This window comes from Lutra lutra, chromosome 7, assembly GCF_902655055.1.
Source record: "Lutra lutra chromosome 7, mLutLut1.2, whole genome shotgun sequence".
In the NCBI taxonomy this organism is placed as follows: Eukaryota; Metazoa; Chordata; class Mammalia; order Carnivora; family Mustelidae; genus Lutra; species Lutra lutra.
This window is the reverse complement of record NC_062284.1, coordinates 25,029,859-25,044,229: the sequence shown is the minus strand read 5'-3', so window position 1 is coordinate 25,044,229 and position 14,371 is coordinate 25,029,859. Positions and strand designations below refer to the sequence as shown.

At 40.3% G+C, this 14,371-nt stretch overlaps 1 protein-coding gene across 1 annotated transcript in view; it reads left to right on the top strand.

Moving 5' to 3' along the window:
* GABRB3 (gamma-aminobutyric acid type A receptor subunit beta3) overlaps nt 1-14,169 on the top strand; it is a 225,380-nt gene extending 211,211 nt beyond the window's left edge. The window contains exons 8-9 of the mRNA XM_047739117.1: nt 3,903-4,147; nt 12,506-14,169. Coding sequence (XP_047595073.1) covers nt 3,903-4,147; nt 12,506-12,847 — 587 coding nt within the window. The 3' untranslated portion in view covers nt 12,848-14,169. The remainder of the gene's footprint in view (nt 1-3,902; nt 4,148-12,505) is intronic.
* Nucleotides 14,170-14,371: the final 202 nt, after the last annotated feature.

The following is a 14,371-nucleotide window of genomic DNA, read 5'->3' as shown; positions in this document are numbered from 1 at the left end:
TGTGCTCTGTGCCTTTTTAAGAAGATATGGCCATGGTTTGGGGAACTTCTTTTTTTTAAGATTTTATTTATTTATTTGACAGAGAGAGATCACAAGTAGACAGAGAGGCAGGCAGAGAGAGAGAGAGAGAGAGGGAAGCAGACTCCCTGCTAAGCAGAGAGCCCGATGCGAGACTCGATCCCAGGACCCTGAGATCATGACCTGAGCTGAAGGCAGCGGCTTAACCCACTGAGCCACCCAGGCGCCTGGTTTGGGGGACTTTAATTGGAGAAATCCTCCTCCCGCAGTTCCATTCCACCTGTCTTGTCTTGTACCTCACCTTTTAATTGTTTTGAGTGCTGTTACCAGCATCCTGAATGGCTGCACCATGATGAATGTACCTCATTTCTAAATGAGTCTTAGAGTTACAGATCCGTGCAGAGGGGTGTTCAACAAAGATATCCCCGGAATGCCCTCTCTGGCTCAGGGCTATGTTGGACATGCAGTTGTCTGGAGTTCTCTCTCTATTGAGAAGGGAAATGCTCGTCCTTTGCAAAGCTGTGTTGCACTGCTGTTCTGTACACCTCAGAGTTTTATGCTTCTACTGATCAGGGGCTGACTCGCAGATCTGTTGAATTGCTAGTGTTACAAGTCATCAGGCTGCAAAGTAGGGAGTTGTATTTGGATGGGCTTCCTTCAGGCGCCTGGGTGACTCAGTCGTTTGGCTCAGGTCATAATCCCAAAATCCTGGGATTGAGCCCCGAATCAGGTCCCCTACTCCATGGGAAGCCTGCTTCTCCCTTTCCCACTCCCCCTGCTTGTGTTCTCTCTCTTCTCTCACTGTGTCTCTCTCTGTCAAATAAATAAATAAAATCTAAAAAAAAAAAAGAAGAAGAAGAAGAACAACTGGATGGTCTTCCTCAAAACCCTGAAGTGAATAGTACTGGTCCTTTTAAAAGGGAAAATTTAAACTAAAATAATTCAGTCCACATGATTTTGATCACAAAGAAGAGAAATAAAATATCTTTTGATTAAATGATGCAAATTATATTTTTATTTCATAGCTTTATAAATGCGGTTTTTCAAATATAATATATTTTTTAAAGATTTTATTTATTTATTTGACACTCAGAGATCACAAGTAGGCAGAGAGGCAGGCAGAGAGAGAGGAGGAAGCAGGCTCCCCGCTGAGCAGAGAGCGCGATGTGGGGCTCCATCCCAGGACTCTGGGATCATGACCTGAGCCGAAGGCAGAGGCTTTAACCCACTGAGCCACTCAGGCGCCCCCAAATATAATATTTTATTAGCATAATCTAAATGAGAAATAATTTGAGACTAACAATTAGTAGAAGAACATGGAAAGCACCATTCAGTCATCTGTACTGCAGTTGGATAGGTCCCCTTAGAGAGCAGAAGTTCAAAGCAAGGTTGTGGCTGTAGGTCTCTTGCCAGAAAACCAGAAGCTCCTGAATAATTTCTCTTTCTTTAATGATAATAATAAATACCATTATTTGTTGTTACCGTTTGTTAACATATCACCAGTGGTTTTCAGGCATCACATTTAAACTTCACAACAGCTCTAGACAATGGTGTGGACCCATCAAGTCTCAGGCCATGCTGCTGGGAAGCGATAGAGCTAAGCTTTTGGCCTGGGCCCTGTGGCTGGACCATCCAACTCTATGAATCATTATTGTCTACCACCACCCACAATATCTAGATAGAAAGCAAAATTATACAAAGAATTAATAAATTCACTGGCCTTTTAAACTAAGAGCTAATATGAGCCCAAACAGAGCACTCATCCCAAAACCATACTATTAAGAGACTCCTCGAGCCTGAGTTTAGGTGCCTGAGCCAGGTTGCTGTCCTGTTTTCCTCAGGGCTGCTTTTCCCAGGCTGAGTGCCTGTGACATGTGCTGGCTCTTGCTATCCCTGTGTTCTTTCAGCCCATTTCCTAGGACATCCACTGAAGCCTGTGTCACGCATGTCCACTCAAAATAGTAAACTAGAAAGCCACAAGAGCCAACTGGAGAGAACCAAAGCATTCATGTTTTCCAAATATGTTTGGAAGGGGAAAAAGTTGTGACAGCAAAATTACAAAATTTTTGAATAATGGTGAAAACATCTAATTCTGGACAGTTTGCATGGTTTCACATTTATTTGTAAACTGTAATCATCCCATTGCCATTTTTCAAATTTTAAAAGTCCCCAGGTGCACATGAATGTGACTTTAAAGGGGAACCTTAAAATATTCTGACATATTCGATTTCCATATATTCCATAAGCTCTCATGGTTTGCAGTACACACAAAAATAGTTTCTCAGTGCCTCAATTCCTTCCTCTACTTTTCATAGCAGTTTAGATGTGGGTGGAAGGAAAGCATGTGCTAGTGACAGAAGACTGGGCTTTATTCCTTGCCCTCCAGATGGTCTGAGCAAGTAGAGATCTGTGGTCTGGAGGTTGTCTCTGTGAGACACACAGTCTAAGGATGCTTACCTCCAACTATGGGATGGGAATCTGGAGGACATCAAACTAAGATGCTTTATAAATACAAATCCTCACTGGAGAGTTGGGTGGGATCTGGGGCCTTAGAGAAGTGCCTTTGGTGGAATCATATGTAGAGGCAGTCTGAGCTCTGCCCTATATCTTGGGAACACTGACCTCTCTGTCCTGCCCTGTCCCCTGGCCTCAGTGACATATTTTTCAGGTTGCTGTGACTGAGGGACCATGGCTAAAGCTTTCACTTTCAGAAGTCTCCTTTTTGAAGGAAGACCTGACATAGTAATGAGGAGGAAGTGTTTCTCTCCACTGGGTCCTAGAAGACACAGGGATAATTGCATTCAGTGCACCAGTTGAACAGATAGAAAAGAGATGACCCTTTGGAGTGGTCTTGCTTCCTTGAAACTTCTTAATATTTTAAGAGAGAGCAAGTCTGTTGTAATATTTACTATCCACCAAGAAGTGAGCAATCCATCTTTCCTGCATGTGTGACTTCACTCAGTTCATCAAACTCTAGTCATGTCACTGCCATGTCCCCTCCTCTCTGTGGCTTCAAATTATCCAATATGGGATATTTGTATTGAAAAAAAAAAAAAGTCCATTGCTATGGTATAATTGCAAAATATGGTCCTTACATGTTTTTAGAGGCTGGACTTAGCTCTGTTATGGAAACAGAAAGCATTCATATACTACTATCTAGAGAACTCAACATTATGACATTTTAAAAAAAGTTGGGTGGTATCTAGTCTATTCCCCCAGAGAATGGCAGGATTCTATAGTTTGAATAAAATTGTTAGCCCTTCATCATGCATGTTCTGAAAAGCTTGTATAGACTCTTAGTTGAGGAGGGAAAGGACTCTGTGAGATCATCTGTCCTTGGTAACTTCCCTGAAATTCTCCTTTCTTTTTGAGCTCAGGACTGAATCATGTCTGCTCTCAATTTTAAAAATCATTGCCTCATTCCCCTTTTTCATAGAGTACTGTGGTAAGAATTGTTTTCTTCTGATGAGCAGACTCACTGAGCCCTCACTAATGGCCATAGATGACCCTCTTCTTTGAGTCTTCATAGATTCATTCTTCTTGGAAGCTTCTTATCCAGACACACTGTGCTTAGTATTAATTTCTGGGATCATTTTCATTTCTTCCAACTTTCTTAAAAAGCACATTCTCCTCAGTTTTCTCCATTTTCTCTCTGAGCCAGGTGCCATGGAGTGGTACCCCACAGGGAACAGAGATGTCAGCTTCCTGACCTGAGCTGTTACCTGCTGCCCATACATGTTTCAGGCTCTGTTGCCTTCTGATCACCTAATAATATTCAGTCTACTATCTCCAACTATTTAGAGCTGTTTGAGAAAATATAAAAGTGAAACGTGAGGAATGGAACTGCAAAGCTGCAGCCTCTCACCCTTCTGTTTCTTTTGTAGGGATCACGACCGTGCTGACGATGACAACCATCAACACACACCTTCGGGAGACATTGCCCAAAATCCCCTACGTCAAAGCCATTGACATGTACCTCATGGGCTGCTTTGTCTTTGTGTTTTTGGCCCTTCTGGAGTATGCCTTTGTCAACTACATTTTCTTTGGAAGAGGCCCACAAAGGCAGAAGAAGCTTGCAGAAAAGACAGCCAAGGCAAAGAATGACCGTTCCAAGAGTGAAAGCAACCGGGTAGGCCCTCCACCAGCCTGACCACTCACCTTCATGTCTTTCACAGACCCACTCTGCCCCCTACCACTCATCAGTCACCGAAGTTACTTACCTGATCTTTAAGTGGGAGTTGTGTGGGCTTTTGGTCATAACCTGCAATGTGGCCTCCTGAAAGTCACCAAGTTTTAGATAAAACCAAAATTAGTGCAGAAACTGGAGAAGCCACAAGCTTCCAGTTTCCTCTGAAAAGAACAGAACATGTGAATACCATGTGGGATGTTGGTTCTGAACTTGACAGGCAAAAGCATGTTTCCAAAATGTTGCAATATTCTTTTAGTGATAAAATTACAAATGATATTGTCCAACATGTCACTGTTCTTTTTGAGAGGGCAGACCCCTCTCTCATCTACCCACTATCTGGAATAGTCCCCTAGTCCAAGGTCCTTAGTGCAAGGGAGGAGCAGTGCTCTGTTCAAGGGCTCTTGGCAGGTGTGTTCACAAAAGTCAGAGCCTGGCACAGATAACAGTAGCCAAGGACGGTACATTGTTTTAGGAAGCCCTTGGGCTATACACTCCAAAAGAGACCATAAATTGGGTTCACCCCCTCCAGCCTAGCATCCTTACATCCTTCTGGTTACAAAGTAGTTTTGCAATTTCATGTCATTCATTTTTTAAATAAAAACAATATGTCATTGGAATTATAAACAGTACTTTAATGAAAGCATGTTATAGTTTCTGTGTATTTTTTTTCTTTATCATTTTACCTCTTGCACCCCATCAAGTTATCAAAAATGTATTTCTCCCTGTGTACGTGCTGCAGTTGCTCCTACATGTCTTTATGACTTAATTCTTCTTGCTAAACTTACTCATTTCTCAAGCCTGTGGTCTTTCCTTGCTTTTTCCCATGCTCTTAGTGTCTTAGTGTATGTCATGGGTCTGTTCCTTAGAGGAATGCAGAAGCTCCTTTAGAGCATTCACTGTGTCCGTAGACCACTGGTGGCCCAGAATAGGTTCACAAACACTCATGAATGAATGCAGGCAGTTAAATAAATGTAAATGGCTCCCATCCTTTCAGCAAAACATAAATAGAGTTGGTCAGAGAAACCCAGGATCTGTGAGAGAAATCAGGCTTCCATAGGCAAAATTATTCTGAATTTCTTACTGGAAAATATACTTAGTAGCACACTGTTATGTTGCTAAATAAGTCTGCATCCCTCTATGAATACACAATATGCTTTGGTCATGCTGTTTCCAAGGAAACTGGAATTCATCACATCATTATTGTTTCCATCACACCGATATACAGACACACATACACATACAATGCTGTTTTTCCAAATTCCCTCCTAATTTAAACAGATTGTAAATTTGTTTCCTTTCTTCTAAATGAGATGGTTTAGACAGCCAAATTATTGTGGTACCTTGAGTGTGAAGCTTAAAGTTTAAAGCAAAAACAGAAACACCTCTAACATGCACAGAGAAAAGTAGCAGAATGTGAAAAATATTTTACATCAGATATTGTATGGTAAATCGGATGCAGAGAAAAATTATATTTTATTCCCAAGGCCATTTTTATTGTTTTCCTAAAAATTTGTTTCTGTGTTTTCCCAGCAGCTTTGTTAAAGCCTTTATATGTTCATATTTGAAAAATCTTTAACTGTAGATCAGCTGCTAAGGTCTGAATTTGATATGCAAATTTACAGATAATAGTTTTAAACTCATATTTGATATTCTTAAAAATAAGGATTAAAAATTACTGCTGACCCACATTTAAGACTTTAATGATAATTTTCAGATGGAAGTGAATCCCCCCAAAAGCTTATATCATGTAATGTGGATGAGTTAAGGGAAAGTGAGAAAAGAATCACAAACTTCATGCAAAAAATAAATGGCACTATGCACCTGGCCAACACCTTCAAGAATTTGTAATTATAATTATTCATTCATTCACTTTCAGTGATATCTTTCAGGGTTGTTTGTTAGAGTGGCCATCAACAGCCTCAGGGAAGTCCATCTGTGTTATAGATGGGAGCCCTGGCCCTCAGAGGGCTGCACCTGTCCTTGGACTGAAAGAGGACACTAGACTGACCACAGGAATTTGCACTGCCATTTTCTTTCTGAGGTCATATTTTCTGTCCCACAAGGGATGTCAGGGTGGTTCCCTTGGGGGCTCTGCAGGTCACCAAGAGGGATCTGTGCCACCAATGACTGTCTTTGGGATGATGGTGTTATTGACCTTCCTATAAAACCTTAGGTAGATTTTCCTTATATTCAGTGGTTGTACGCAATTTTAACTTAGTGGTTGATTCATGAATGCTCAAACTGTTCTCATATTCACTTAGTTTATCCTCAGACCAGTGGTACAATGTAAATCATGCCGTTAATTTATGTGTGCATGACCTCTTTGCTTTCCTGAATTGTTTCTATATTCAAGAATTAGTCTTTGATTGTGTTGCATGTATTATGGTTACTAGCCTTTGATATTTTTCAAGTTGACCAATTGGTATTGGAACTTCATGAAGTGTCAGAAAGTCATAATTCCTTCCAACGTATCAGAGCTGCAGACTTGACATCATTCCTCTTACTAAAAAATAAGATCAGCTAGAGAATGAATATCAATAAAGTGCTAATCTGGTGAGAGATTCTAGAAAAAAATGAAAACCCCTTTGTGATATATTCTGCATGAGATGTTTTCTATTTGTGCCTGCCCAGGTTATAGAACAGGAAGAAAAGCTATATTAAACTCATTGATTCTAATTACAGTAGATATGAGACAGACTCTTCAAAATATGAAGTATTCATATTTAATATTTAAAGTATTTAAGAGATGCAAGTCATCATCTGTCATCCTTTACAGGGCATTCCAGTCTTGTGTTTCACCAACACCACTTCCATCTGTTTTAAGATTTAAATTTTAGCTGATAGAAAAAGATTAGCATCTTTTGGGGACATATTTGTTTAAAATGTTTAGTTTCTAAGATTTAACACATTTTAATAACGCCTTTAATTCCCTTGGGGAAAAGAAAATCTTCTCATAATGTTTTTGGAAATTTTCTACACATTGCTTCACTTTTAAATGAAAACTATGTAAATGTAAAAACTATAAGTCAAAAGCATCCAAACTAATTTACACTAAGCTCTTATTATCCAATATACGTTCAAGTTCCTTTCAAGATTATTGTTTTGTTTCCATTACAAGTGTTCACCCACTCTGAAGTAGAAATCGTGGAAAATAGTGTTGGTGCTTGAGACCTACCTCATACAAGCTGTGTCCCGAAACAGCTGCAAGGTAGCCATAAATGTCCAAAGCACCCAAGAGCCCTCCGCTTCTGTCAATTATTAATGATATTGGGTTTGGCTTCTCTCAAGGTAGGTTTCCTTCACTAAAATCAAGGGCACACACTTAGATCTCTGCCCTCACGAAGTCCTTTCCCAAATGCACAGCACAGGCCATAAGGGACTTGAGAAGACAGGATATCGATTCAAACAAATTTGTCATTAAGTCTTGAAAAACCAACTCAGCATTCAGTTGACCTTACTTCTTGTGTTTTCTCCATTCTTCCTGTGTGCTTCCCAAAACCACTGTGTACATTATCATCTCTTTGCCTTGGATTCTCTCTTTCCAGAATCCCTTTCTTCTTCATCCCCAGCTTAGCCTCCTTCAAGACCTCAGCCAGATGCTCTTCTCCATGACATGCCCTGGATATTTTTTTTCTACTACTTTTCCATTCTGCCTCTGTCACTCCCTTCTTCAAGTAGTTGGTTTTGTCTCTGTTCTTCTAACTTCCACAGCACAGGCTCCACACTTAGGAAATGGCATGTTACATTTCACACGGCTACCATGCTCTCTCTGCTAAACAGCATTTGATTCTTGGCATCTACCAGAATATGCACACTGTGGCTCAGATATGATAAATGGTCATGGAATGTGTGTCCATGAATGAGCCATCATGGACTCATGATGCTGAATGAGTCCATGGTATTCATCATCAGAACACAATGTTCTGTTGATGTGGTGTGTTTTTTTCACTTTTCTAATGGGAGGAGAAGGGACAGTTCTCAAACACAACTTTTTAAAGCCAGTTGAAGCTAAATCATTAGAACCATTGACATTGATCAGACTTAGTCTCTCATAAAATATTCCTCTCCCTTTAAAAAGAGACTTCTCCTCATTTAGTATTTCATTCTACAAAGTCATTATAATCTCCTAGATTTTGATAGAGGGAGCTTTTCATATGGCATTGTTTATAACTAAAAAAAGAGATTGTATTGCTGGCCTGTATTTAAAAATGTGTTTAAGTTTCATTATGCGGTTTTTTTTTTTTTTTAATATGCTTGTTGAATACTTGAAACTCTCACCTGTTAGACCCCTTAAGGGTCTTTTCTTATTCACCTGGTAGGGTCTCTCACCTCACACAGGGCATGGTACGAAGAAGATATATAGTAGTTTTTTACATGAAAAATCCCAAGAGTCTGGACCTCTTGTGTGCATGTCTCCAATGAGGTATCCACCTTCCTAAGTGGACCACTAGGCTTTTTGTCTCATGGTTTTGTTGTATCTGAAATATTACATAAAATGGAGAGAACGTTTTTTCGAGTTAATTGGTGTTTTCTTTTTTTTTCTACCTTTAGTAAAATAATTTCAGTCCTCTGAGGTTCAAATTAATATATAGTAAATCATTTATTATTATTGGAAAGTATACATTTCACAGACAAAAAAAAACAAGCAAGCATCTTCCACCTTTGATTATTTTCTGACTCAAATTTAGATAAATTTTGTTTTAAATATATCAGCTTACTATTTTAAAAAGTCTATTTAAACTATTGGTCAGTTAAATAAGGTCTAATTGAGCCAATTTGGTAAGTGATCTCAGTTTGTAAAATCTCCATAAGTGATAAGTTAATATATTTCTTGTCATAATTCAAAAACATATTTTGTAGGGTATCACACCTACTCATTGCAGTACTAAAATACACTGATTGACTCTCTCTCAAGAAAAAGATATCCGAGTGAGCTGTACAGCTCATTCACCATCCTGTTCTCTCCTGTGTGGCATAAAGCATGGTGGAAGGTACTAAAGAGAGAGAAGAGACTACTAAGAGGCTTCTCTCCTCTAGAACACTGGTTTTAATTTTCCTTTGTATAAAGGCCAGCTCAGCTGACCCCATGGCGCTCTCCTCTCTGCTGTCTTAGCAGCTAGCTACCCATAGCTTTCAAAGTGGGTTCAAATCACCCCTTTCTTAGGGAGAGTGACTACTTCCACAGAGGACATGCTTGTCTTGTGCCCACTCCTTTGCTGGCTTTTCCTTTGTTGCCCCTCCCTTTCAGCCACACCTTAATGTGTGTCTCAGACTTCTCCTTCCACAGCCTCTTCTTACAGTGAGGGACTATCTCCCAAACCACTGGAGGTTTCAATGACTTTTTTTTTTTCTTTTTTTGGTAAGAGTTTTAATGCTAACCATTTCAGGGCAAGATAACAAAAAGAACAGACATGGAACACATATTCCAAATTCTTACAAAGGTCTAACATTCCTGGTACTTTTTAGATACAAGCCCCGTTCGAATTTTTCCCTCTACTGGATTAAAAAAAAAAAGCAAAAAGCAGAACTCTAATGCTTCTGACAGAACTGTCAATGGTCTGTCCCTACCCCCAAGAATGGGTCTCCATGAAGGGCCTTCTCCCCATTATCTGGGTGTTTTCTTGGTCCATTTGCATTTCCCAGCACCCCCAGGCTGGCTGTCCTCCATTCTAAGGAGACCATAGGTCTTCAGGACCCCTCCCCACTATGGCGCTGCTGGCCCTACAGTTCAGAGGCAGCATCATGGAGGAGAACTCAGTACAGACCAGGCTCATGTGTGCCTGCTGCTGCTACCCTGTCCCCTTGCACCCTGCCCGGGTGGTATGAGTGTTTCTGCAGAGAGCTCAGGAAAGGCCAAAAGGCCAAGTGGGAGCAGGACAGCAGGCAACTCTCTCTCCACCCCTCTCTTCACTGAGAAGAGACAGAAGAGAGTGGTGATTGTGGAGCACCACTGCTGTGTGGACACAGCACATGCTGGGAGTGCTGGGATTTGCTGCAGTGACGGGAGGGGAGCCTTGCTCACAGCCTCTTTGCATTTCTCCTTTAGACTGCGCTAAAGGAAACAGAAGGAGTGCAGTGCACTCCAATAGGGGTCCCTCTCCTTACTCCCTCCTCTCAGATGCATCTCTACTCTGCAGTTTCTGTTGTACTTCAGAAGAATGTCACTTTTCTACCTAGAAATCACTGTTGCTTTTTACTACCTGGAACATAAAGTTGAAATTCTTTGATGCAATATACAGAAACCCCTACTGGCTTGACTCTAATGTGCATTCCTGTTCATCAGGGGGAGTATTTTCTTATTATAAAATGTTAGGAAGATGGTAATGACAGTGATAAGAATGACTACCATCCCATCAACTGTGAGCTTAGCATGTGCCAGGACCCATTCTCTGCAAAGTCCCACTCAGCTGGTTTGCCTTTCTCAAAACACTTCTGTCATTTTTCAGGCCTTTGCTTGTGATGGTTTTTTTCTGCTTTTTGCTGGAAAATGTCTACTCATTCTTTGAGGCCCAACTCAAATGCATTTCTCCTCTGAAATCTTCCCTCTCTCCTCCTGTGGTAGTTTTGATTGCTATCATAGCAAATTACCACAAATGTAGCCATTTTAAAAAGCACCCAGCCAGTCTTTGCTCCTGGAGGCTGCCCCCTTTCTTCCTATGCTTTATCTGCAGTGCCCTCTATCAATAGAGAATCCATTGTTTCTCACCGCAAATCCCTCTGCTCTCTCCTTCTGCCACATCTCTCTTTCTCTCATGCTTCCAGCTGGAGAATACCCTATACTTTTGAGGGCTCGTGTGATTAGATTAGGCTCATATGAATAATCCAGGCTAGTCTCCCTATTGTAAGGTTTATAAGGTTAAATATGTTTACAATGTCCCTTTTGCCTATAAAGAACATACTCACAGGTCTGGGGAGTAAGGGGTGACATCCTGATGACCACACCTCTCCTTTCCCAAGCATGATTGAATGGTACTCCAAATCATGTGTTAGACATCTCAGAGTCAGTGTTGGTGCCTTTGTGCCTGAGCCTGAGTGACCCCCAAAAGGTTTGCAGCCTTTCCTGTGTCTGGGCTACTTGGTGTCTGGAAGTCACCCCACCTGTAGTCTTGGTACTGCTTGGAAGTCTGCATAGGCACCTGCCTCTTCTTAGTTGGGAATCGTCTCTCCATACCTCACCTCCTCCATATCTAGCACAATGCCTTTAATGAAACTAAAAAGTATACAGAAGATGGGAATGTGCAAATTAATATGTTCTAATACATTATTGCTCCACACAATAATTAATTTTGTGAAAGTTCCATGGAAGAAACCAAAGACACTTAATCTAGTTCTAGAAGAAAGGGTAGGGCTTGCACAGACAGAGATAGGATAAGGAAGATGGCCCTCTAGCAAAGGAATGAAGACAGCTGGGGGAACATAAAGCATGCTGGAGAGCTGTGAGACCGAGGGGACTATGGAATGGGCCATGTGCCCCTGAGACGGATTGGCATTGCTCAGAGAGGGGATGACAGACCCTTTAGAAAGGACCCCATTGAGGACCCCTAGCCTCAGGTATGCTCTGTGGAAATTTCAGGGCAGACCAACAAATAAACAAATGGACCATTGACATCATCATGAAAAGTCTGAAGCTTTATTTGCCACAGAATAAAATGTTTAAGTTTGGCTCCAATGTGAGCAGCGGGGGGGGGGGGGGTGGCGGGCGGGCTTTAGTCTATCATAAATATAACTCTTAAAAAAGAGGCCTCCTGCCAGGACCAGGATTGGGTAAGGAGATCATACTTGGGTAGGAGTCTGTATCTACCCCCATCAAAGTCATCAGGAGTGTCCATTCATCATAGGAATATTTGCTTGTTTCTCTATGGTAATGTGAGTATTTTTGTATAGTCAGAAAAGGGGACAAGCTGATTTCTAAAGAAGATTGAGAAAGTATAGTTTCCATCCAGTGTCAAGTTATGAAAAATGGTGAAGACACCTAAGTTAACATCTTAAAAAGAATTTGTACTTTTTGTCTTTAGTAAGAATTTGTATCCATAATAGGAAATTTCAATTTGAAAAGCCCCCTTTATTTAATCTAATCTCCTATGTGAGAATTTTTAAATCAAGGAAATAAAATCTCTAAACTGTAGTTAAGCCTTCAAAATGACGTCTTCCATGAAAACAGGGCTGGGTTTGACAGATGTGCAATTTCTCATAATGTATGTGACATGATTGCATGGTATAAGTCTTGCTGGGTTTGTATATGAAAATTAGATTTACTGGCATGCTAGCTGTCTAACGATGTGTATTTTCTTCAATTAGGTGGATGCTCATGGAAGTATTCTGTTAACATCGCTGGAGGTTCACAATGAAATGAATGAGGTCACAGGCGGTGTTGGTGATACCAGGAATTCAGCAAGACCCTTTGACAACTCAGGAATCCAGTACAGGAAACAGAGCATGCCTAGGGAAGGGCATGGGCGACACATGGGGGACAGAAGCATCCCGCACAAGAAGACCCATCTACGGAGGAGGTCTTCACAGCTCAAAATTAAGATCCCTGATCTAACCGATGTGAATGCCATAGACAGATGGTCCAGGATCGTGTTTCCATTCACTTTTTCTCTTTTCAACTTAGTTTACTGGCTGTACTATGTTAACTGAGTGACTGTACTTGATTTTTCAAAGACTTCATTTAACACTGAGTGAAATATTACTCTGCCTGTCAAGTTTTTATACCTGTACACACACACAGACACACACATGCAGACACACATATATACATACGCAATTGTATATATATGTGAACTTTCTCAGCATATATATAAAATACACGTGTATATGAGGATGTATGTGTTTATGTTTATACACATGGGTATGAGTACCCACGTGTATGCCGAACAAATACACATACATATATACATTTTGCAGCTATGGACAATTCAACACAAGATGCATATTAAAGAAAGTCATAGTTTTTTCTTTTTTAATTGAAAGGGACAAGCATCGTCTAAATATTATGCCTTGAGAATGAGGGCGTGAAACACAATATCATCCCAAAATGTGTCTTTTATTATCATAAGTTAGATGTTTTAGTTTAAAAATCAGAAAGAAACTCTTAGTTAAACTTCAAAAACTCATACAGTGATATTGCTAGGTTAAAATGAGTCACACACTTCATATCCTTTCTGTTTACTAAGTGAAGGCTTTCAGTTTATTTGGTGATGGGGTTTATTTTCATCGGGCATACTTTTTCTGTACTGGTTTAATGGATGAAGTGAGCCACGGGTGTGTGCTCACCTGTTGTCTTAAACACAGATCCCAAGCTGATGTCTGAATGCCCATCTTTTGAAAACCCATCGGAAATGGATGGCATCTTATTGTAAGTACTCTGATGTACAGTGTATTCTTTTGTTTACTTGGAGTGGATCCAGCTTACCTGTCATGCAGGAACACAGTGGCATGTTTTGGCAATGTTTAGTTGACATTTCAATCACTGAAAATGTGCTCCACATCTCGTATGGATTTCTAGGCCTGATATCTAACAGAAAGCATAGACGTCTCAGGTTATTTGTTACTCTAAGGTAAAACCATCTAGGATGATTTTCCCCCTTGTCTTTACGTTATCAATCACTCTTATAACATTGTATGTTGATAGAAAATATATTTGCATAATATGCATATATATGTATATTTACCAAAATTTCCTTTCTTAATGCTTGCTATCATGGCAGCATGCGATGTCATATTTTCCTTTACGTAATGTAACTACTTCTGTTACCTAGAATTAAGATTGAGGCTTAAAACACTTCTACTGTTCAATTTCAGAAACCACAAAACATCTTCATACCTTTATTTCTGTATCTGACATATTTCATAAGCACATCGAACTACTCCTAGTCTAGCTAGGATGCTGCAGGAATATGACCAGTACACACCACACATCACCCAGTGACCCATGACCGTTCTCTTGAGGCAAAGGAGAGCAACCTGACAACAAACACAGTCACTTTTGGTTCCTTCTGATCCACAGCCTCATCAAGTATTTGGACTTTTTAAAGCTCGTAGAAGCAAGACAAGGTGCACCGGTTTCATAGACGTAACCTTAACTTACTATTTAGATGAGATCTTTCTAAAGAAAAAAAAGATGATATATTTTTTGTAAACAATATTTCTATCACAGGCCTC